At 42.9% G+C, this 22394-nt stretch overlaps 1 protein-coding gene across 1 annotated transcript; it reads right to left on the reverse strand.

The window, feature by feature from the left end:
- Window positions 1-546: 546 nt before the first annotated feature.
- On the reverse strand, window positions 547-17965 carry LOC308279918 (NACHT, LRR and PYD domains-containing protein 3-like; the record flags this gene model as incomplete). Its single annotated transcript, XM_080720139.1, has 12 exons — window positions 547-730; window positions 971-1067; window positions 1415-1464; window positions 3084-3254; window positions 3572-3742; window positions 6826-8602; window positions 9487-9591; window positions 9764-10045; window positions 12364-12669; window positions 13512-13689; window positions 17304-17696; window positions 17825-17965. The coding sequence occupies 12 exons, from the start codon at window positions 17963-17965 to the stop codon at window positions 547-549; spliced, it is 3855 nt and encodes a 1284-aa protein (XP_080576265.1).
- Window positions 17966-22394: the final 4429 nt, after the last annotated feature.

Genomic DNA, 22394 nt, shown 5'->3' on the forward strand with positions numbered 1-22394 from the left:
ATATTTATTTTTATTTTCCTCCCAACCCCCTTGGGGAGGGGCGGTAGGGGGTGCGGTGGGACCTGGGGGAGGGGGTGCGGCCGCACCTCCAGCACCCCTACTTCCCTCGGGTATGCCTGTGATCTCCACTGGTCCCTCACGAACACTTTAGTCTAGTTTTTATTGTTGATGAAATTGTAAATACATTTTGTCGTTGTTTTATTCAAGTTGGCATTTTTATTTAGTTTTCGTCAGTGAAAAAAGGTAGTGGACAAACATTTTCACAATACTTTTAGTTGTCAAAATTAACACTGGCGCACGCGCGTGTGTATGTTACTGTATGTGTGTGTTTATGTGTGTGTGTTACTGTGTGCGCACGCACACACGCACGCACGCACACACACACACACACACACACACACACACACACACACACACACACACACACACACACACACACACACACACACACACACACACACACACACACACACACACACACACACACACACACACACACACACACACACACACACACACACCTCTGACCTCCTGACCCTCCTCCTCCTATATCTGACACAGAGACACTGAGGAGCCTCCAGAGCAGTAGAACCCAGCATAGAGAGGTTCAGTGAATGTGGTGTGGAAGGTGTACAGGTGTGTCAGTGTCTTAGAGGACACTGTGTAGAAGGACACAGTGCCTGCAGGATAGTCTACATACACTGATACTCTACCGGAGCGAAGGGAGGGCCTGTCAGGGAGGACAGTTTTATTCTTATTGTGAATCACAGTGTACCCATTACAGTCCAAACACCAGGACTGGTCATTGTATCCAAACCTACTGTCATCACCCTGTCTGTTGATTCCTTTATATGTCACTGCTATATAAACCTGTTGACTCCACTCTGCCTCCCAGTAACGGCGTCCAGTCAGACTCTGTCTACACATCACCTGTTCACTGTCCTTAAATCTGTCTGTATGAGCAGGATACTGACGATGCTGTCCATCACGTGTCACCTTCCTGTAGTCGTCAGACAGAGAGAGCTTGTTGTTTGCTGTGTTTGGATCCAGTGTGAGTTGACACACATCTGATGAGAGAACAACATACAATACAACACCAGTTTACTCTCATATACAACATAATAACATATATGATAATGATAATAATGAGGGTAATAATAATAATAATAATATGAAACACGTTGTGAGCTTGTAGATCTCTCTCTCTCTCTCTCCCCCTCCCCCTCTCCCTCTCCCTCTGTCTCTCTCTTGCTCTGTCTCTTTCTGTCTCTTGCTGTGTCTCTCTCTCTTGCTTTGTCTCTCTCTCTCTCTCTCTCTCTCTCTCTGACTCTCTGTCTCTCACACTGGTACGCACTACACATTCACGTTTGCACAAATGCACGCTCACGCACACAGAAACAGAATAAACACTTACACTTCCTCAGAACTCCTGGTTTCAGCCTCTTCTTTCCACCATGGTCCACACTGTGGGAGGAAGAGAGACAAAGTCAGGCCTTCATAGTCTATAGTAAAGGTTCACATTTGTTTCAGGTCACCACTGTAAATAACGTATTCATCCACAGCATCCTGAATTACATTACAGTACCTTACATTTATATCAGTATCCCTAAGCAGGGGTGGACTGGGCATCTGGCATACCGGGCATAGGCACGGTTGGCCTTATTATATATTTTTTCTTCTTCACCGTTTTAGAATAGTTACAGTCGTTTTTGGGCTAGGCGGCCACTGAGTGAAGAGGGCCAATCATTCAGTAGCACAGGCCCACAGAGCACAGAGACATCACATGATTGGCAAACTGACTTGTCTATCATCTGAATACCAGCCTAGTCACATCTGCAAGCTCACATCTGAGCTTGCAGATCTGCTATATTTAGTAAAGAGACTTGGTGTACTACAGGCAACTCAAGTGATATTGATCATTTACACTCTTGTGTAGAAAACTTGTATCTCCATAATATTTTCTTCATATAGTTATACCCTACTTTGTCATACAAGCATTTAAGGTGGAAATAGTGAAAATAGCCAATCTACAAGCTCACAACGTGGCACTTTGTGACGTGTTCTGAGTTTGTAGATTGCTCACTATTTTATTTATATTTTTAAATGAATAATAAAAAAAAGGTTTCCACCCAACAGATTGATAATGATTTTACACCATGAAATATTAAACAATACTATACAGCAGGGGTTTTCAAAGTGGGTGACGGGCGCACTGGGGTGCCGTGACGGCAGTCCAGAGGTGCCGCGAGATAATTTGATAATATTTAGAATTTATTTGGACACTTGAAAAAATATCATTTTAAACATGAAGTACAAAGTTATTTTCAGTCAGTTCTAACCAAAGTGGCTATTATCTCAAGGTTTTCCTCGCAACATGATCACTAAAATATCCTCACTGTCGGGCAGAAACCTTGTATCTCCAAGTTTTAAATGTGTACGTCTTTTGGTAAAGCAAGGCCCTGCTTCATCATACAAGACTGTCGCACAAAACTAGTGAAAACAGCCGATCTACAAGCAAACAACGCCTCGCGATGCAGTTTTCACTAGTTTAGTACATTTTATAGATGATGAATACAAAACGGTTTTGGACATACAAGGTTTCCACCCGACAACGACGATATGCTATAAATATAAGGTGCTTGGAGTGAAAATTATAAGGTAGGGGTGCCTCGGATTAAAAAAAATATTCATGGGGTGCCCTGAGACAAAAAAGTTTGGGAACCCTTAAAGAGATTAAAGTCATTTACCCACGCTTCTCTGTTGCTTTAGAGTAATTACTGCTGTATATATAGTTTTGTCTTTGTTATTTTCTCAAATACATGTGATCCTTTACTGTCTGTCAGTCAGTACAGACATGGTAGGCATCAACCATGTTGTGATGGAGTGGAGTCTCAAAGGAGAGTGCGTTTTCACATTAATCACCAGAATTCATATTAGTGTTCAGAATTGATGAAAGGGACTCTTCAAATTGTCTAGGGCACAGAACAGTTGAAAAGCCCTGCTATACAGTATCAGAGTATGATTTCCCTCCTCTAAACCTACTAGAAGCCATTGGCACTGAGTGGCAGCGTGTCTTTCCCTACCAGAGAGTCTTCAATCCCCAGCCTGGATCCTCCACTCCAGCAGAGAGATGCTCCACACAGTCTCCCAAGTGATTATAGCTCAAATCAAGCTCTTTCAGGTGGGAGGGGTTTGATCCCAGAGCTGAGACCAGAGCAGAACAGCCTTCTTCTGAGACCATACAGCCTGACAACCTAGACACACACACACACACACACACACACACACACACACACACACACACACACACACGTTTTTGGTTAATCGATGCATCTTTTATTTCCCCTCTGGTGTAACCGTGCCCCCCTGTATGTGTGTGTGTGTGTGTGTATGTGTGTGTGTGAGAGATATATATATATACTTATATATATATATGTGTGTGTGTGTGTGTGTGTGTGTGTGTGTGTGTGTGTGTGTGTGTGTGTGTGTGTGTGAATCGATTAATCAGTAATCTCCACTTGTATTTAAACCAGGATATGAATGGGTTCTGTACATGTTCAGGAATACTGACCTGAGTGTCTCCAGTGTACAGTCTGGACTCCCCAGTCCTTCAGAGAGTTTTTTCACTCCGGAATCGGTCAAATCATTGTTACTGAGATCAATTTCCTTCAAACTAGAGGAGGTGGAGATAACTGATGACAACGCCTCACAGCATCTCTCTGACAGGTTACAGCCACTCAGCCTGGAGAAACAAACGTTTGTGGATGAAATCAATATAATAATAATAATCAGTAATTAGTCATGTATATCTGATACTAGTAAGACACCTCAGGGTGCCATGCAAAGGGCGAGGTCACGCCAATTCTTGGCCATCTGGCCAGTGATGTATATGGGACCAGTTACTCAAATATGGAGATGATGATAGTCAATAATGTTATGTCAAAACATGCCCATATATGGTCATTACCAAATATGGGTATTCCAAGATATGTCCTTAACTCATTCTGTGCCTATCCCGAACATGTTCGGCTTTATTTCAATCCAAAACATTTTTTTTTTTATTAATTGACTTACCCTGATGAGCTGCTTGTAGAGTCGTGGGTGGTCCTGGCTCGTCCTACGCTAGCCAGCTAGCCATTTTACATGGTCCGACGATATATTTTAAAATACATTTTTGAGCCCCCCAATGTTCACCAAATGTTGGCACTGTATGAGTTAATATTGATAATATAGGAATCTCCATATATGGGCATACAATGTATGTTAATTAGTAAAGCCAAGCAGGGCCTTGGCGACTTAGGGCCTGGGTTTGATGCCTGGGGATCTCCATATATGGGCATAAGGGGGTACCCTAACAGGGCATCATCTGGGAATGCCCACACTGTAAATGGATTTTATTTATCATTTATTAATATATATCCATATCCATATACCGTATTAGCCCGAATATAGTACGACTCCGATTATAAGACGACCCCTATTTTTCAAATATCATTTTTGGAAAAAAATATAAATATTATATATTATATATTAGGTTATTTATAAAGAAAAACGTTTTTATTGGAAAATCATCATAGAAAAGCTCATACAGAGATAACATTCTGCTGTATTGTATTGCATTAACCAATTCATACTGAAAATCAGCTCCTCATAATGTGTATCAGAATAGAATACAGTCCACACAGCATACTGCTGGGGAATAAAAAACACTACATTTCCCATCAAGCTCAGCGGCTCGTTTCGTCATTCAGATGCGACTCTCCACTGTAAACAGGCTACCAGGCTGCCACCATTAGCTTCATTGGGCTTCATTTACTGTTTGGATTAAACTTCCACGCTAAAGATCTCATGTGCGGCCGCCATCCACGCCGATGTTCGCGAGGACAACGCACACGCACGCGCCTCGGTAAGTTCAATGCCAAAGTCATCCGACTTGCCAAACGGAACGTGAAATGTACCGGGTCCAAATTTCGCTGCGCAGTTTGTAGACAGTGTACGGTAAATCGCCCAAGCGTGCTGTTACGGTGATTTACTGTACACTGTCTACAAACTGCGCAGCGAAATTTGGACGCGGCATACATCTCCCCGGTGAAAAGTCTAACGCCCCATTATAGTACGACTCTCTATTTTGAGGATATGTTTATTAGAATAAAATATCGTCCTATATTCGGGCCAATACGGTACATATGGACCTAATATCAATGTTTTCAGCCTGGGATTGATGACATCAGAAATCTCCATATATGAGCATGACATGGACTTTGTTTCTGGGAATGACCATATATGGATTTTTATTTAATGTTATCCTTTATTAACTCTATCAACGCTTTGAACGTTCCCGTTCACCCCATTTTTGACGGCGGCGGAATGCCAATTGTACGTTCTTTGGCTCGTTCTTTTGTACCTTGGTTTGATGTCTGTAACCTGATGAGGGGTCGCAAGGGTGTGTACCGTTGAAATAGCTCCCCCGTAAAAGTACTCTCAAAATCCCACTGGACGTTAGCATCAATGGAGTAACAACACTCTTCCTTGTTATTTTCTCTGGATCTATTGCTCTGTAGCGACTGTGCAGCCTTGAGCAGCCTTGACAAGCGAGAACCTATCTGAGACCATTGTCACATTAATTCTTGCATGAGGCTGCCCCCTACTGCTGGTAGAGCCACGGTACACCTCTTTAAGGAGAAAATTCAAAAAATATGAATACATCTTTGTCTATATCATCGCAAAGGTAAGGTGCTTTTGCTGGCACAAAACCCAATAATAAATAACAACATCTGGCAGGGAAAAAGTTAATATTAATATGTATCCATATACATACAATATATTTTATTCCCATACATGGAGATCCCTATCTGAACCAGCCACACAGATATGGGCCATGCCATTGCCATCTGGCCAGTGATATAGCAATGACATCAGGGATCTTCATAAATGGGCATAAAAGGGATACCCATATATAAGGACTGTCACTGTGATATCACCTGTGATGTCAAAGTGACAGTATGGATATCCAGGGTTTGATCTTTGATGAGGTGATGTCACTTGACATCACTTCCTGTACAGAAGGACGGGAGGACGGACAAGATACGATTGTCCGTCATTATGTTGTCATTCCCGTTACATACATTTCTTTGCAAGTCTATCTGTCAGCAAAATAAATTGTAAACATTGCTTCTGTTTTCTATAATTCTGTTGTATGTACTAGGGATCGCCAAATGGAGCATTTTTCTTAACCGGTCACCGTTAAGCCGTATTGGTTAAGTAACCGATAACCGTTAAATGTGTAAAAAAACGTGCTATTTTTACCCATTTAAAAAATGGAAAATACACCGTTTTTTCCCCATAATAAAGTTCCCTATTTACACATTAAAAACAACAAGACAATGAGGAGGAAGAAGAAGAAGAACATACATGCCTACATATGCCTACAAATATTTTGCGTGCACACTGAGGTGTTAATCCAGCCCTGGCACACACAAACACACGCACGCACGCACGCACGCACGCACGTGCACAGTTAGGTTAGTTGATATTTCAGCAAGGTAATTTGGACTGTCTTGGATATGTTGAACTAGTTTAAGAACACTTCTGCTGATTTTAATGAACTTCATCTTATGCTCTCTTGGAAGTTACAGCTAGTTATAACCTCCCTATTTTGGGCATGTCATGTCATTATAACTTTTTCAACAATTGCGAAAATAGCATATCTACAAGCTCACATGTTCACTATTTGTCATATGAGGAATGCTGAATTAATTTTCTTTTCTTTAACAGAACGATCATAATAATATATGTATCCAGTTATCAGTGCACTTAGTAACTTACACTGCTCTGCTGGAGGCTTTGACCAGTGGCAGCAGCCCCAGAAGAGCCTCCTCTGAAGCTTGGTATTTCTTCAGGTCAAACACATCCAGATCCTTTCCTGATGACAGCAACATGGCAGCTATAGCTGACCACTGAGCAGGAGAGAGTTTCTGTGTGGAGAGACTTCCTGAACTCAGAGATTGTTGGATCTCCTCTTCTAGAGAATCATCATTCATCTCATTCAGACAGTGGAACAGATTGGTGCTTCTCTCTAGACAACCATTGTTCCAGATCTTCTCCTTGATGTACTTGACTGTTTCCTGGTTGGTCTGTGATCTACTTCCTGTATGTCCCAGCAGGCTTTGTAAGAGAGCCTGATTGGTCTCCAATGAGAGGCCCAGCAGGAAACGGAGGAACAAGTCCCACTGTCCATTTGGACTCTGCAAGGTCACATCTACAGCACTCTGATAGAGGTGATTTATGGTAGTTGCAAATGATGTTGTTTGTGGCTCTGACAGTAGGTTGACAGTGTTCATGTATGTGATGAAGACATGAAGAGCAGCCAGAAACTCCTGAACGCTCAGATGCACAAAACAGAACACCTTCCTGTAATGTTCCTTGTGGAACACATGTTCCTCTTTAAAGATCTGTGTGAACACTCCTGTGAGCACCGCTGCACCACTGCTCTCAATACTGCACTGTTTCAGGTCTTCTTCATAGAAGATCACATTTTTTTTCTTCAGCTGTTCAAAAGCCAGTTTTGCAAGAGACAGAATGACTTGACGGTTGTCTGTCAAAGACTGTGTTTCATATTTGGCATCTTTCTGTTTGAACAGAACATCTATGAAGTGGATATACATAGCAGTCAGGGTCTTTGGCATGACTCTTTCAGTGACTGTTTTCAACATGTTATCCAAAACTTTAGCAGTGATCCAACAGAAGACCGGGATGTGACACATGATGTGGAGGCTTCGTGATGTCTTGATGTGTGAGGTGATTGTTCTGGCCTTGTTCTCATCATCGCTGAATCTCTTCATGAAATATTCATCTTTCTGGTGATCAGTGAACCCTCTAACCTCTGTCACCCTGTCAACATAATCTCTAGGGATCTGCGAGGCTGCTGCAGGTCGTGTCGTTATCCAGATGTGAGCAGAGGGAAGCAGGTTTCCCTTGATGAGGTTTGTCAGCAACATGCCCACGGAGGTTGGTTTTGTGACATCAGTCCAGATTTCATTGTTCTGGAAGTGTAGAGGAATCCGACTCTCATCTAACCCATCAAGGATGAAGACAACATTGGATCCATTCAAGATGGATCTCTCTGCTTCATTGGTTATATCAAAAAAGTGATGAAGGAGGTCCACCAAGCTGTAATTTATACTCTCCTCCAAATTCAGTGCTCGGAAAGTGAAATGAAACACAAATTCAACATTGTGGTTGGCTTTGTCTTCTGCCCAGTCCAGAGCGTACTTCTGAGTTAAGACTGTTTTGCCAATACCAGCCACTCCCTTTGTCATCACTGTTCTGATATGTTCATCTTGTCCAGGTAAAGGCTTAAAGATGTCTTCTAATGGGATTGTTTTTTCTGGTCCAGCTGGTTTCCTGGATGCTGTTTCAATCTGTCTGACCTCATGTTCATTATTGACCTCTCCACTCTCTCCCTGTGAGATGTAAACCTCTGTGAAGATCTTATTCAGGAGACTTTTTTCCCCAAACCAGTCTGACAAACACAGAAACCTCTCCTTCACAATAGACTTGAGTTGTGGTTGATATGAAGGAGTAGGAGTTTCAACTGTGGTTTCTAAATGACCAAAGAACAGAGGACATCATTAAGTTCATGTTATGGTACATGTGTTCCTCCAATGAGAATCTTGGTATTTCTATCGTGTGTCTGCTGCTTTGGCTGTTGATCTATGGAAGTCTTCCATTTAATGGCAGATTATCATTTAAGCCAAATATACTTCATCATACAACAAATTTCAAAAACATGTTTTGAGCTTAGTATTTAAAAAAAAATGTATACACAATTTGCATTCTTTGAGTGCCAATGTGCAATCAGGCAAAATCACAACTGCTCAAATAAAGTTCTCAAACTCACTCACCTCCAGGCTCCACATCCGCCACAGACTCAGACCGAAGAAGTGAAGAAAACATCTTTGTTATACGATCTGAGAAATTCAAATACAATGATAACATAACAGCGAAATGAGGTTTCAGCTGTTGGCTTGTTTGGAGTGGACACGTATACGGTATGCATACCCGCTGCATGCACGCATGTCCTATATTAAAATTGGCTAATGTCAGGGTGGCTGGGCAGACCACACCCACATCATTATGACTCAGACCTCAGACATAACCATAAACAAAGCCAATATGCCCATATATACGGTAGGTGTATCACTGTGACTTAAACATAACCATAAACAAACCTATATAGGCCCATAAATAGGCACATACTGTATAGAGAAGAGATACCGGTTGTCCAGAGCCACAGATCCGACTGCTATGCCCATACATGGTCACATACATCTACAGTATGCGACCGATCGGCACGCGTATCAGCAAGGACTAAAGGGAGTTGTTTGATCTCCTAAAGATTAATCTTGCATAATTGCATGTCATTGCTGAGCAGTAACTAAGCATGTTTTATGTTATGTGTAACTTAAAATCTGATGAGAAACTTACCACGAAATATCACCCCCAGCACCAAAACAACCGCAGCGATGAGAGCAACGATAACGCCTCCAACAATGCCGCCCGTGGGTGTAGGTTTGGTTGTAGGTTTGGGTCCTGTGGAGAAGTTTTATGATTTCTGTGTTAGGAGCCACAATATGTCAACACTGCATTCTGTAACACAGTGATTCAATGTGTTCACATGATGCACAGTAGTAAACTACATACCTTCATGATAAAGAATGTAACAGTGATTAAATGTGTTCACATGGTGTAGTAAACTACATACCTTCATGATAAAGATAGTTGCGGTCAGGATTACTCCGCTCCATGCTGAACTCGTTCTTCACTTCACAAGTTAATGTTTTAACTTTCCCATCTTCATCCCTGGTGACAATCAGCCGATTAGAGTTTGGTCCAGAGTCAGACACCATCCATTCACCTTCATCTTTCTTCCAGAGATAGGTGACTGGCCCTGACTCTGTGACGTCCCCATAACAGTGCACTTCACAGCTGGTGGAGTTAGAATCACAAGGTGCCTTGGTGGCCACCAGTGGCTTTGGGACTTTCTCTGTTGAGGAAACAGAATAAAGACAACTTACTCCTGATGTTGTCTCCAGACTTCAGTTAAAACAAACACATGTTGGCTGTGTGATCTTCCTCAGGTAAGGGTTATGGTGCAGATATATTTATATTCATTTTCTATAGAAGCTGTTAAGTGGCATCATTGAATGTTGTAGGTTTTTACTTTTCTCAAAATCATCATCACGGTAGACCAGACTGTTCTAGAGGGATTCACAATTTGAACACAGTTTGCATTTTATCAACACACCCACCAGCGTCAAACAATATGGGATTCACTGCTGACAAGTATGTGTGCCGTTATGGTTAAACCCATAGTCACACTGCAATGAGACACAATACATGTTCTTTTCACATGCAACAGACAAATTTATCTTAAGAAAGGTTTACAGCTTTGTAGAATAGAGCAGAGCACCGATTATCTTCAGCATCACAAAAGTAACAGACAAAACATAATCTTCCCATTGTTAGTTCTTTCTTTTTCTCCTTTTTTTCTGGATCTCCCAGCCCCACACACTCTACTAGGGGTGGGCGATACTGGAAAAAAGCATTATCACGATATGCTTCATGCAGTATCACGATACACGATATTATCACGATACTGTTTTAAGCGGGTTTTTAGGTTTATTATGATTATTAGACCCACAAAGATATTCTATAGATAATCTATTCATTTGTATGCTGCAGATAGAAAGACAGATAGCCTAATCTATGATTTTTTTAATGATAACATTCAGATTTTTGATTAAACAATTATCATTTTTTACCTCAAAATATTTACTAGTTGGTGTGATGATGGTTCAGTTCATTCAAATGGGTCCCAGAAATGTTTTATGGGTTCCCTTAAAATGTTTTTTGAGTGTTGTGAGCTTGCAGATCGGCTATATTCAAAACAATTTGGCGGGACCTCTCTGGGGGTCTCGACCCACAGGTTGACAACAACCCATGCCTTACCATTGAAACTTGAGGGAAAGCAAATTACCTTATGGTTGGTTTATTAGACCCACACAGATATTCTATAGATAATCTATTCATTTTTATGCTGCAGATAGAAAGATAGATAGCCTACTCTATGTTTTTTTAATGATAACATTCAGATTTTTGTTAAAACAATTATCATTTTTTACCTCAAAATATTTACTAGTTGGTGTGATGATGGTTCAGGTTATTCAAATGGGTCCCAGAAATGTTTTATGGGTTCCCTTAAAATGTTTCTTGAGTGTTGTGAGCTTGTAGATCGGCTATATTCAAAACAATTTGGCGGGACCTCTCTGAGGGTCTCGACCCACAGGTTGACAACAACCCATGCCATACCATTGAAACTTTAGGGAAAACAAATTACCTTATGACCAACCAAAGTCAGGAGGTTTGTTATGATACAAGCTTTCTTTTTAGAGAATTACTCTCATTATCATCCTAGCTTTTCGCTTTTCTACTAACAATAATGTCATGGTTTTTATAACTAAGCCAATTATGTAATAGACGCAAAATAGACGCGACGATTTCACCGCAATTCGCGACGACACACGCATGCATCAATGGTGAAAACATAAGCACTTTACAAATAGCGGCAAATAGCTACTTGTTTGTAGTTAATAAAAACAGAAGCATGGATTTACAAGGTGATCTAAATCATCTCATCGATACTGCCAGAACACACAGCTATGGAGAGGAGACTCCAGCACAGCTCAGCTTTGATGGCTGATAGCGATAGCAGGACGGATAAGTAGTTTGCGTCCTGTTAGTTTAATGCATCCATTATGAAAAATATGCTTCAGAGAATGCAGGCCAAGCTGCATCACTGCTTTACTAAGTCCCGTGAAAGTGAAACTAAATCGTGGACCACTGTGCCGTGCTCCTGCACAATCACAACTGTAGTGCTGTAGACACTGTAGCCTGTCTGCGTGCTGCCCGGGGGAGGGGCTGTGAAAGCAGGGGACAGATCCTCACGCTATATGACACGTTGAGCCGCGACACGTTATAGCTTGTAGATCTGTTCTTTTTGGCGAATTACACCACCGTACTATAGAAGTATAAATTAAGCACTAGAGCTGCGACTCATAGAACGTGCACTCGCTGTATCCAGAGCCTTGAGACTGTTTGTATCACGAGAGAAACGATACTCTGAAAAAGCATATCGTGGCAAAGCTGTATCGCCGATACGATAATTATCGCCATATCGCCCACCCCTACACTCTACTAACTAAAACTTCAATTCAAATAAACATTTTTGTGGACAGAAAACATTGTATATTCTGATAGACCCATGATGACACATGATCTTCACAGGACACAGTTCATACTCACTCATCTGTTTAACCATGTAAGTCTTGTTCAACAGTCGACCGTTGATGTGCACAGAGTATTCTCCACCATCCTCTATGGTCATATTGTTGATGACCAACTGTCCAGTTTCTTTATCCAGTTCTGTTAGTTTTTTTAATGTCCCGTAGTAATCCACATCAGGACCAAAACCCAGATCCCATTCTGCTGCTTTATTGGGTCCATGTTTCCACAGGATGCCAGTGATGGGTTCAGTAACAGAGCTGGTATCTGGAAGCAGGCGAAGGTCTCGCATTCCTTGTGGTGGAATGTAAGTCACATCTTGTTGAGCTGTGGAGAGAAGATTATTTCAGTCAATTTGAACAGATAAAGCAGTCAGCAATGAGATACAGTAGAATGAAAGGTTTATCAGACAGAATAATAATGTGTCCCGGTGAGCTTCAGACAGAGTCTTCTGACGGGGCTTATTAGTTAGCAGTGCAGAAAACCTCCATAGATTTTTTTTTCACACAGTAAGACTCCCTAATTGGGAGATAAGTGACCGTTAGGTCGCAGCGTGATTTTAGCCAAAATAGTAGGAGCAGTGTCCAAAAATGTGTTTGAAAAAATTGACCTGATGGTGGCGCTGTATGGGACAGATCCATGTTGATGAGATGAGTGTAGACATACTGTGTACCGATTTGCGTGATTTTAGGGCAAAATCGGTAGGAGCAGTGTCCAAAAATGTGTTTGAAGAAATCGGCCTAATGGTGGCGCTATATGGGACAGATCCATGTTGATGAGATGAGCGTAGACATACTGTGTACCGATTTGCGTGATTTTAGGGCAAAATCTGTAAGAGCAGTGTCCAAAAATGTGTTTGAAAAAATCGGCCTGAAGGTGGCGCTAAATGGGACAGATCCATGTTGATGACATGAGTGTAGAGCAAGTGTGTACCGATTGGCGTGAATTTAGGGCAAATTCTTTAGGAGCAGTGTCCAAAAATGTGCTTGAAAAAAATCAAGCCAAACAACTGCAGTTGACTTCAGTCAAGCCCCATAAGGTTTTGTCTACAGTGAGTTAGGTTCATTGAACAGATCTGGCTGGCTTTACAAATTACACATCACTAGGATGTATTCCTTTTTAGCAAGGACGGCATATTTCAGAGATTTCTGAAATATCCTAAGAATCACCTTGTCTCCGATGTCTCCGTTTGGCCCCAGCAGAGTCCACCCTCATCAGGGTGGGCTCCCCCATCAGAACCTTCCTCACGTCCTCCGAGACCCTCACCCTGATGAGGAGCTGCCCCAGCAGGTGAAGCTTGAACACGTTGGGGTACTTCTGTCTCCTGGAAGCGTGGAACCCCGAATCCTGAGGAGAGGGGAGGGGAGGGGAACCCTGAGTGGAGAGGAGAGGAGAAGAGAAGAGAAGAGAAGAGAAGAGAAGAGAAGAGAAGAGAAGAGAAGAGAAGAGAAGAGAAGGTTAATTGGATATTCAGGGATCAGGTACTTTGCACAAGTAGAGTTAAAGTTTCAATAGAGGGTATGCACGTGACATCATCATCATACCCAGAAGTTATGCAGGAATGCCTAATGAGTGGCAAAAAACTACTTTCTGTCCTTGACAGCCCATACATCCAAACAGAAAAGTCCTATCTGATTGCATTAAACAACGGTAAATTCACTTTGCCACTCCCTTTGCAGCTTGATTTGCTATTCACTTCATGCATGCTATACCCTCTATTATTTTATTTGAACTAATTACACTACACATGCATGCGTGAGTATGTGAGTGACTCTAGAGGTTAAAGGGCAAAAGGTGAATGAGATGGAGAGGTGTTCAAAACAGTCACAACACACACACACGCTCAAAGACATACAGTACATAGCGCCACGACCAGCCGACAGTAATCTGTCTATGATTCAGTGTGTGTGTGTGTGTGTGTGTGTGTGTGTGTGTGTGTGTGTGTGTGTGTGTGTGTGTGTGTGTGTGTGTCTGTGTGTGTGTGTATGTGTGTGCGTGTGTGTGCGCGCGTGCGTGCGTGCATGCGTGCGTGCGTGTGTGAAACTGTTTTCAGACAGACCACGTGACTTACTGTATCATACATGATAATGTTCTTTACATTTTGTTGGGTGCTCCTAAACTTTTAAACTGGTAGCACAGTCAGTGGTGTAAAGTCACTAAGAGCATTTACTTGAATACTGTAGTCTGTATCTTTATTAGAGTAGGCATATTGCCATTTCCAATACTTTTACTTATAGCTAAGCAGGGGTGAGATGCCGTGGGCTTGGTTGGGCTCGACGAGGCCACACTTATTTAGCTGCATGCACGCGCGCGGCGCCTCACATGCCCGCACATGAATCAACACGTCATGAATTTAGAGGGGCACCACTTCTAAAATCCATATCACACCACTGCTTATAGCCTACTACTCCACTTATTCAAATATCCAAATATTGTAGGCCTACTTTTACTCCACTCCATTTATTTGAAAACGTTAGTTAGCCCACTAGTTACATTGTAGATTTTGATTATTTCAAAACATATTACAATAACGAATTAACCACAACCACCCTTTAACCACATTGCATTGCTTTGTATAGCAGGTATATTAAAATGATATATCAATAGCCAGTGAAAATGACTCACAATGCATCAGTGTGAGGCTGTAGATCTGCTATTTTCACCAAACTTTTACTGGGGCTTAACTGGTTCATTCATAGTGTTGTTTTCCCCTTCTCCCTTGAAATATCAATAATGGGCTGTCTTATCTTAAAGGGGCACTCCACCACTTTTCAACCTATGTTCATATAATTGATCCTCACTCAAAAATAGCTTTTCTTTTTTTTTCTTTTTTTTCTTTTTTTCAGAGGAGGGCTGTGGGCAGGTCAGAAACCCATAGTCTTGTGACATCATCGATTTCCAATCCAGCTTATAGAAACTGCAGGCTTTCTATTCCTGAAAAGTTGCAATTTTAAAGTGGAAGCCATTGTTCTCGCAATAATAAAAATCTTTTTTTTCTTTCCTTTTTTAATATTGATAAAAAACATTTTTTTGGAAAATGATGATGTCACAAGACTATGGATTCTGAACTTCCCACAGCTCTCCTAGGAGACTTGGACTAAGTAGAAAAAAATTGTGATATTTTATCATGAGCATTAGTGAGGACCTATTATATGAAGACAGGTTGAAAATTGGTGAACTACTCCTTTAATGTTATATGGACACAATAACAGTGGTATAGTGAGGATCAAACATTTGAATTGCATAATAACAATCAACTTTTTGTCATACAGATAGATAGATAGTGTAATGAGCTTGAGTTACTGAGTACTCTTCCACCTTTTAAAGTACTCCTCACGCCGCCCGGAACCCTTCCCAGGTCCTAAGCCCAAGAAGTTACCGGATCTTTTTAAAATGAAACACTGTCACTACACTACACCTTTAAGTTCACAAACAATTTCTCATTTGTGTAAACCCATTAAGTGTATTAAGTTCACAAACAGTTTCCCATTTGTGTAAACCTATGTAGGTGTACTAAGTTCACAAACAGTTTTAATAACCTTCCTTGCTTGTGTAAACCTACTATTACACATATACATATACATATTTAACACTAACATAAATACACTTCTCTGAATGAAAGCTGAGCTATCAATGAGACCCTCTTTAACTGGTGAATATTATTACTTTCTACAGCGACTATTTATTTTAGAGACCAAGATATGCACCTTACTTTAGAAATGTAGACCTTAGGTCTGAATGGAGAATGCAAAACCACAAAGACAGTGTAAAGTGTGAGTCTGAACTTGTAGCTTCTCTCGCCAAGGGCTCGGGAGAGACGCAGCTCAACTTATTAGCACAAACCGTCCAGAGTGAACATCAGTTCATCCGGTTAGGGGTTTTGGAGATTTGTGCTTTATCTGTCAAGCTCGCCCACCAGCTCAGCACGCGCTGAGTTGGCTTCTGATAGGGTGAAAAGACTTTTAACCTAATACTCTTGTTGAATCTTACCAAAAGTCTCAATCAGTCCCACAGCCAGGAGATGGTTTCGAGTGCCTGAAGGTGTTCAAAACCTTCCTCCCATGAGTGCAGCCTTCCCCGTAGGGAAGGAGAGAAAGTCAAACCTTTAAAAAGTTGTTAACTCTTGAAAAATGACTTCAGACAGACACCAGATAAAAGTGAATAAAAAAGCTTTACTGGTAAAAACAGTTACAAAATATAAAACCACCAATACAGTAATTGGCAATGAAATAATGAAGAAGTACAATATAAGTACTTGACTAAAAACAGAGAATCTAACAGAGTCAAAGTCTCTCTAAGTACAGGAACAAGTGGTGCAGAAATTGCACTAAGTACAAAAAGGTCCATCCCCGACCCCTAACGGGCCGGGGATAGCTGCAACAACTCAACTCTACAAAAAGACAGACAAGAAACAAGTACAACTACCAGGAGACACGAAGCAGCCTCCTTTATACAGTAGTCCGTTGCAGTCACAGTGACGTGATTTACACACAGAACATATTTTAGCACACACACGTTTGCACGCTCTCACGCACTTCTGCATGCACTAACACGCACATCCTTTCATAATCGAGACGGTGAAGGTCAGGCTAGACTCCCCCATCCATGCCAGGTTGGGGAGTCGTCCGTTCTCACATCAGAAGCTTCTGGGAAACACCTCTCTCCCAGGATGTCATATCTCATGTTGACGTGATAAGAGATAACAGCACGGCCCGAACGTTAGGGAGGGACGGGCACCTGTCTCACTCACGCTCAGTCCAAGGTTGGTTTCCCAGACAGAGAGAAGATAACAGCTCGTTAGCGTGGCCAGCTGCATTTGATGAGTCATCTCCAGTCCAAGGCCATCTTGGAGCTGGATGCCTCTCTCTCTCCACTCAGCAGACACAGTGCACAGGGTTCCAAAAGACAGGGTGCCATACACCTGGGGTCACAGGCGGGACCCCTAACACCCCCTCTGGCACCCTGGATCCTCTCATCCGCAGCCACCACGGAGTCAGGTGAGTAGAGTGAAGTGTCTCGGGCGATCTTCCGAATCCCCAGTTGGGGCTTAGCCAACTTCCCTCAGATCCAAAGACAGCCCCCAGACAGCCGAAACGGTTCTGGCCAGCCGCCTGTGTCTCGACGGTAGCCCACACCATGCCGTGCTGGGAACGCACCTGTTCCTCCGTGACTTTAAAGATGGACACACAGGCGGGGTTGATGGAGTGCCAGTTGTCTCCGACCAGGCGTGTGAGGATCACAGATGTCTTGATGGAAGCGGCTTTCATCACCCAGTAGTCATCCCAGGGGGGCATCATGAACGGCTCCCTCCGGGGCAGGTGTCCTCTCCGGATACCCACGATCTCCTCCCAATTCTGGGGGAACTTAAGATCATCATCTCTGAGTTTATGGCCATTGGTGCCATAAACTGCAGTCTTGGCATATTAGAGTCCTCATCGTCAGACAGAGACTCTAATGCAGGCATGATTGCTAACTCCCAGACCCCATCAGAGGGTCCAGGAAGCTCAACAGGCTCATCCATAGGTGCCGGAGTGACAGAGCCACTCCGGTTCTCCACCGGCGGGTCCTCAGCGAGCAAGCCAGGCTCCGCAGGGTCCGTACCGAAGAGGACGTCATCTTCCATGTCCCCCCGGCAAATGACCTGGTCGTGCTTCTCCTCTATGCAGTACATACAGTGCATATGGTTTCAAAGGACAGGGGGCCATATTCTTGGGGTCACAGTCAGGACCCCTAACACCCCCTCTGGCATTTGCATTCGGCCAGGGCAATGCCCAACCATGAGCAAGAACATCTGACCACAGCTCCAGCGGTCATAACAGGATAGACTGCCAGGACGATGCACAGTCCATACAGGACGTAGCACCCCGGGCAAACCAATGCTCGACATTCCCTGGGTCCCCCCTTGGGCCCAAAGGTAAAGGCCTCGCCACCAGGGCGAAGGAGAGGCTTGCGTGAAGCCTTCCCTGGCCAACTTCACCACACCATCGGATACGCCTAACCGGCGCTGGCACTCTTTCCAACTCCACTGTCCCCAGGTGGCGGGGACCGTCCTGGCGCTACACAGATCAACACTTCATGTCTGGCACACTCCAAGGCAAAGGGCATCTCCTTACGAGAACAACAGTTACCTGTCCCATGCCTTGGCGCAACCTCTCCATGCCTAACTAGGGGTGTACAACCCGAAGCTTCGGCCATTTCTCAGTGCTCACCTGGTCTTGCGAACTTGGTCAATATCCTACTATTACCGAGTTCTCCAACCTAAGCTGAGCCAATGTGGGCTCGCCCTGCCGACCGCTCCCTGAGGTAGCATTATCTAAGAGGTAGTTATTGAGGTAGTTATTTGCGGCGGTGGGATTGGCGAGTCCACGCCCATATAACTTAGGTTGGTCGCAAAGGTTGTTATAATATTATTAGATGTTCTCAACTGCTATTTTACCTAGTTCCTGATGGAGATGTTTTTACCGATTTACTGGCCGTCGGCTGTACGGACCGACCTCCACTTCACTCTGTTCAAAATCTCCGACGCTGTGGGGAGTTTTGTGGATAAAAGCACTTAAGCCTTGATAATATTAACTATCCTTTACTTCTGTAGTAAATAACCATACTCCAAGGGTCTCTCGGCTATTCTTTATGTGGCAGTGGACACGAATTTAATTAATCAATTACTAATCAATAATCAATAATCAATCAATGCCCACCCAGGGACGCCATGTAATGAGCTTGAGTTACTGAGTACTCTTCCACCTTTTAAAGTACTCCTCACGCCGCCCGGAACCCTTCCCAGGTCCTAAGCCCAAGAAGTTACCGGATCTTTTTAAAATGAAACACTGTCACTACACTACACCTTTAAGTTCACAAACAATTTCTCATTTGTGTAAACCCATTAAGTGTATTAAGTTCACAAACAGTTTCCCATTTGTGTAAACCTATGTAGGTGTACTAAGTTCACAAACAGTTTTAATAACCTTCCTTGCTTGTGTAAACCTACTATTACACATATACATATACATATTTAACACTAACATAAATACACTTCTCTGAATGAAAGCTGAGCTATCAATGAGACCCTCTTTAACTGGTGAATATTATTACTTTCTACAGCGACTATTTATTTTAGAGACCAAGATATGCACCTTACTTTAGAAATGTAGACCTTAGGTCTGAATGGAGAATGCAAAACCACAAAGACAGTGTAAAGTGTGAGTCTGAACTTGTAGCTTCTCTCGCCAAGGGCTCGGGAGAGACGCAGCTCAACTTATTAGCACAAACCGTCCAGAGTGAACATCAGTTCATCCGGTTAGGGGTTTTGGAGATTTGTGCTTTATCTGTCAAGCTCGCCCACCAGCTCAGCACGCGCTGAGTTGGCTTCTGATAGGGTGAAAAGACTTTTAACCTAATACTCTTGTTGAATCTTACCAAAAGTCTCAATCAGTCCCACAGCCAGGAGATGGTTTCGAGTGCCTGAAGGTGTTCAAAACCTTCCTCCCATGAGTGCAGCCTTCCCCGTAGGGAAGGAGAGAAAGTCAAACCTTTAAAAAGTTGTTAACTCTTGAAAAATGACTTCAGACAGACACCAGATAAAAGTGAATAAAAAAGCTTTACTGGTAAAAACAGTTACAAAATATAAAACCACCAATACAGTAATTGGCAATGAAATAATGAAGAAGTACAATATAAGTACTTGACTAAAAACAGAGAATCTAACAGAGTCAAAGTCTCTCTAAGTACAGGAACAAGTGGTGCAGAAATTGCACTAAGTACAAAAAGGTCCATCCCCGACCCCTAACGGGCCGGGGATAGCTGCAACAACTCAACTCTACAAAAAGACAGACAAGAAACAAGTACAACTACCAGGAGACACGAAGCAGCCTCCTTTATACAGTAGTCCGTTGCAGTCACAGTGACGTGATTTACACACAGAACATATTTTAGCACACACACGTTTGCACGCTCTCACGCACTTCTGCATGCACTAACACGCACATCCTTTCATAATCGAGACGGTGAAGGTCAGGCTAGACTCCCCCATCCATGCCAGGTTGGGGAGTCGTCCGTTCTCACATCAGAAGCTTCTGGGAAACACCTCTCTCCCAGGATGTCATATCTCATGTTGACGTGATAAGAGATAACAGCACGGCCCGAACGTTAGGGAGGGACGGGCACCTGTCTCACTCACGCTCAGTCCAAGGTTGGTTTCCCAGACAGAGAGAAGATAACAGCTCGTTAGCGTGGCCAGCTGCATTTGATGAGTCATCTCCAGTCCAAGGCCATCTTGGAGCTGGATGCCTCTCTCTCTCCACTCAGCAGACACAGTGCACAGGGTTCCAAAAGACAGGGTGCCATACACCTGGGGTCACAGGCGGGACCCCTAACAGATAGATAGATAGATAGATAGATAGATAGATAGATAGAGCTAAAGCGCTGTGCTGTTTATATAAATGCAGTCCATTCACTGCACCGCACTCCAAAACGAATAGATTTATTTCTAATAACTAACGTACTTAGAACCGCTGCTCCTTCACTTGGAAAGGAGCCAGCTTAGGTGGTTCGGGCACCTAGTACGGATGCCCCCCGAGCGCCTTCCTAGGAAGGTCCTCGATGCACGTCCCACTGGGAGGAGACCCCGTGGCAGACCAAAGACCAGATGGAAGGATTATATCTCCAGACTGGCCTGGGAACGTCTCGGTATACTCCCAGAGGGAGTGGAGGAAGTTGCGCAGGATAAGGAAATCTGGAAGTCTCAGTTGGAACTGTTACCCCCGCGACCCGATTCCGGATAAGCGGTTGAAGATGGATGGATGGATGGATGGATGAATATAACACTAACTACTGTCCATTTGATATGCTTTGTACCTACCGTGTTGCATTTCGATGGAGTCGTCGTTGGATATTGCTTGTAGCAATGCTGTCGCAGATTCCATTACATTGCTGGAGCCTGCATATACCGGGCGGGGACCTAAAATAGCGTCCAATGCATCAAACCATGTGTTCGTTTTCCGGTTGGTAATTCACGTAGACTGTACAGAACCATGTCTAAAACTGTAGTAAAAATAAAGAATATAATTTAGCTGCTCACCGAAACAAAGGCGGTTTTATGAAGGTAAAACCGTTATGAGGTGGGAAGCCTGTCAGAACTCCACCTTTTGTGTAAAATTAACTTTTTGTCCAGAAAATAAATGATGTGCAGACTGAGATTATGTGTGTGCCAACCTACAGGTCTGGTCAATAGAGACGTCGATTTAAAGGACCCCCTGTAGTAACTCTGAGGGGACCCCCTAGGGGTCCCAGACGCCCTGTAGAAGACCCCTGCTTTATATCCATACAGCATTGTATGTAGGCTAATGTCATTTTATGAATTAGGCAAAATACATTGTGTGTACTGCTTGCCAAACCTTTCTAGGGTGTGTTTTTCATACTTTAAAGGTGAAGGTTTGAGGCTAAATTACCACTCCTGAATAGAGAGCCTCTCTCATTTTTGAATGGCTCTCAGAGCATTTTCAGCTGCAGTACCACCTTTGGCCTGAACTGCCCCCCCCCCCCCCCCCCCCAAAAAAAAAAAACCTTTTTGAAAAGTATGTTCATTTTATTTTATTATTATTATTATTATTGTTGTTATTTCCTTTTTGTCTTATTGTTCTTGTAAGTGTTTTTTTCTTTTTCTCTTGTTTGGGGGGGGAAAATTTAATATAACTAGAAAAGAAAATTTCTAAGAAATTTTAAGTGTGCCTGCAGCTCGCTAAGTCTGTGCAACCTTGTGTAGCGGTTGGTGTTAGCATTAGCGTTATTAACATTAGCATTTTTTTTGCATAAACGTTAACATTATTGTTCTTCATATGACACCACCCACATGTCTGTACGACAAACGGTTCACGAGAAAACGGGTCACTTCCTGTTTGGTGAGGGGCACTTCCTGTTTGGCGAAATAGGCCCCAATTAAGTTTAAGGACTCTTAATCTTGTCATTTGACGCAACCCGCGTGTCTGTATGACAAACGGTTCACGAGATCAAGGGTCACTTCCTGTTTGGTGAGGGGCACTTCCTGTTTGGCGAAA

Source organism: Nannobrachium achirus, assembly GCF_963921795.1.
Source record: "Nannobrachium achirus genome assembly, chromosome: 24".
NCBI classification, from domain to species: Eukaryota; Metazoa; Chordata; class Actinopteri; order Myctophiformes; family Myctophidae; genus Nannobrachium; species Nannobrachium achirus.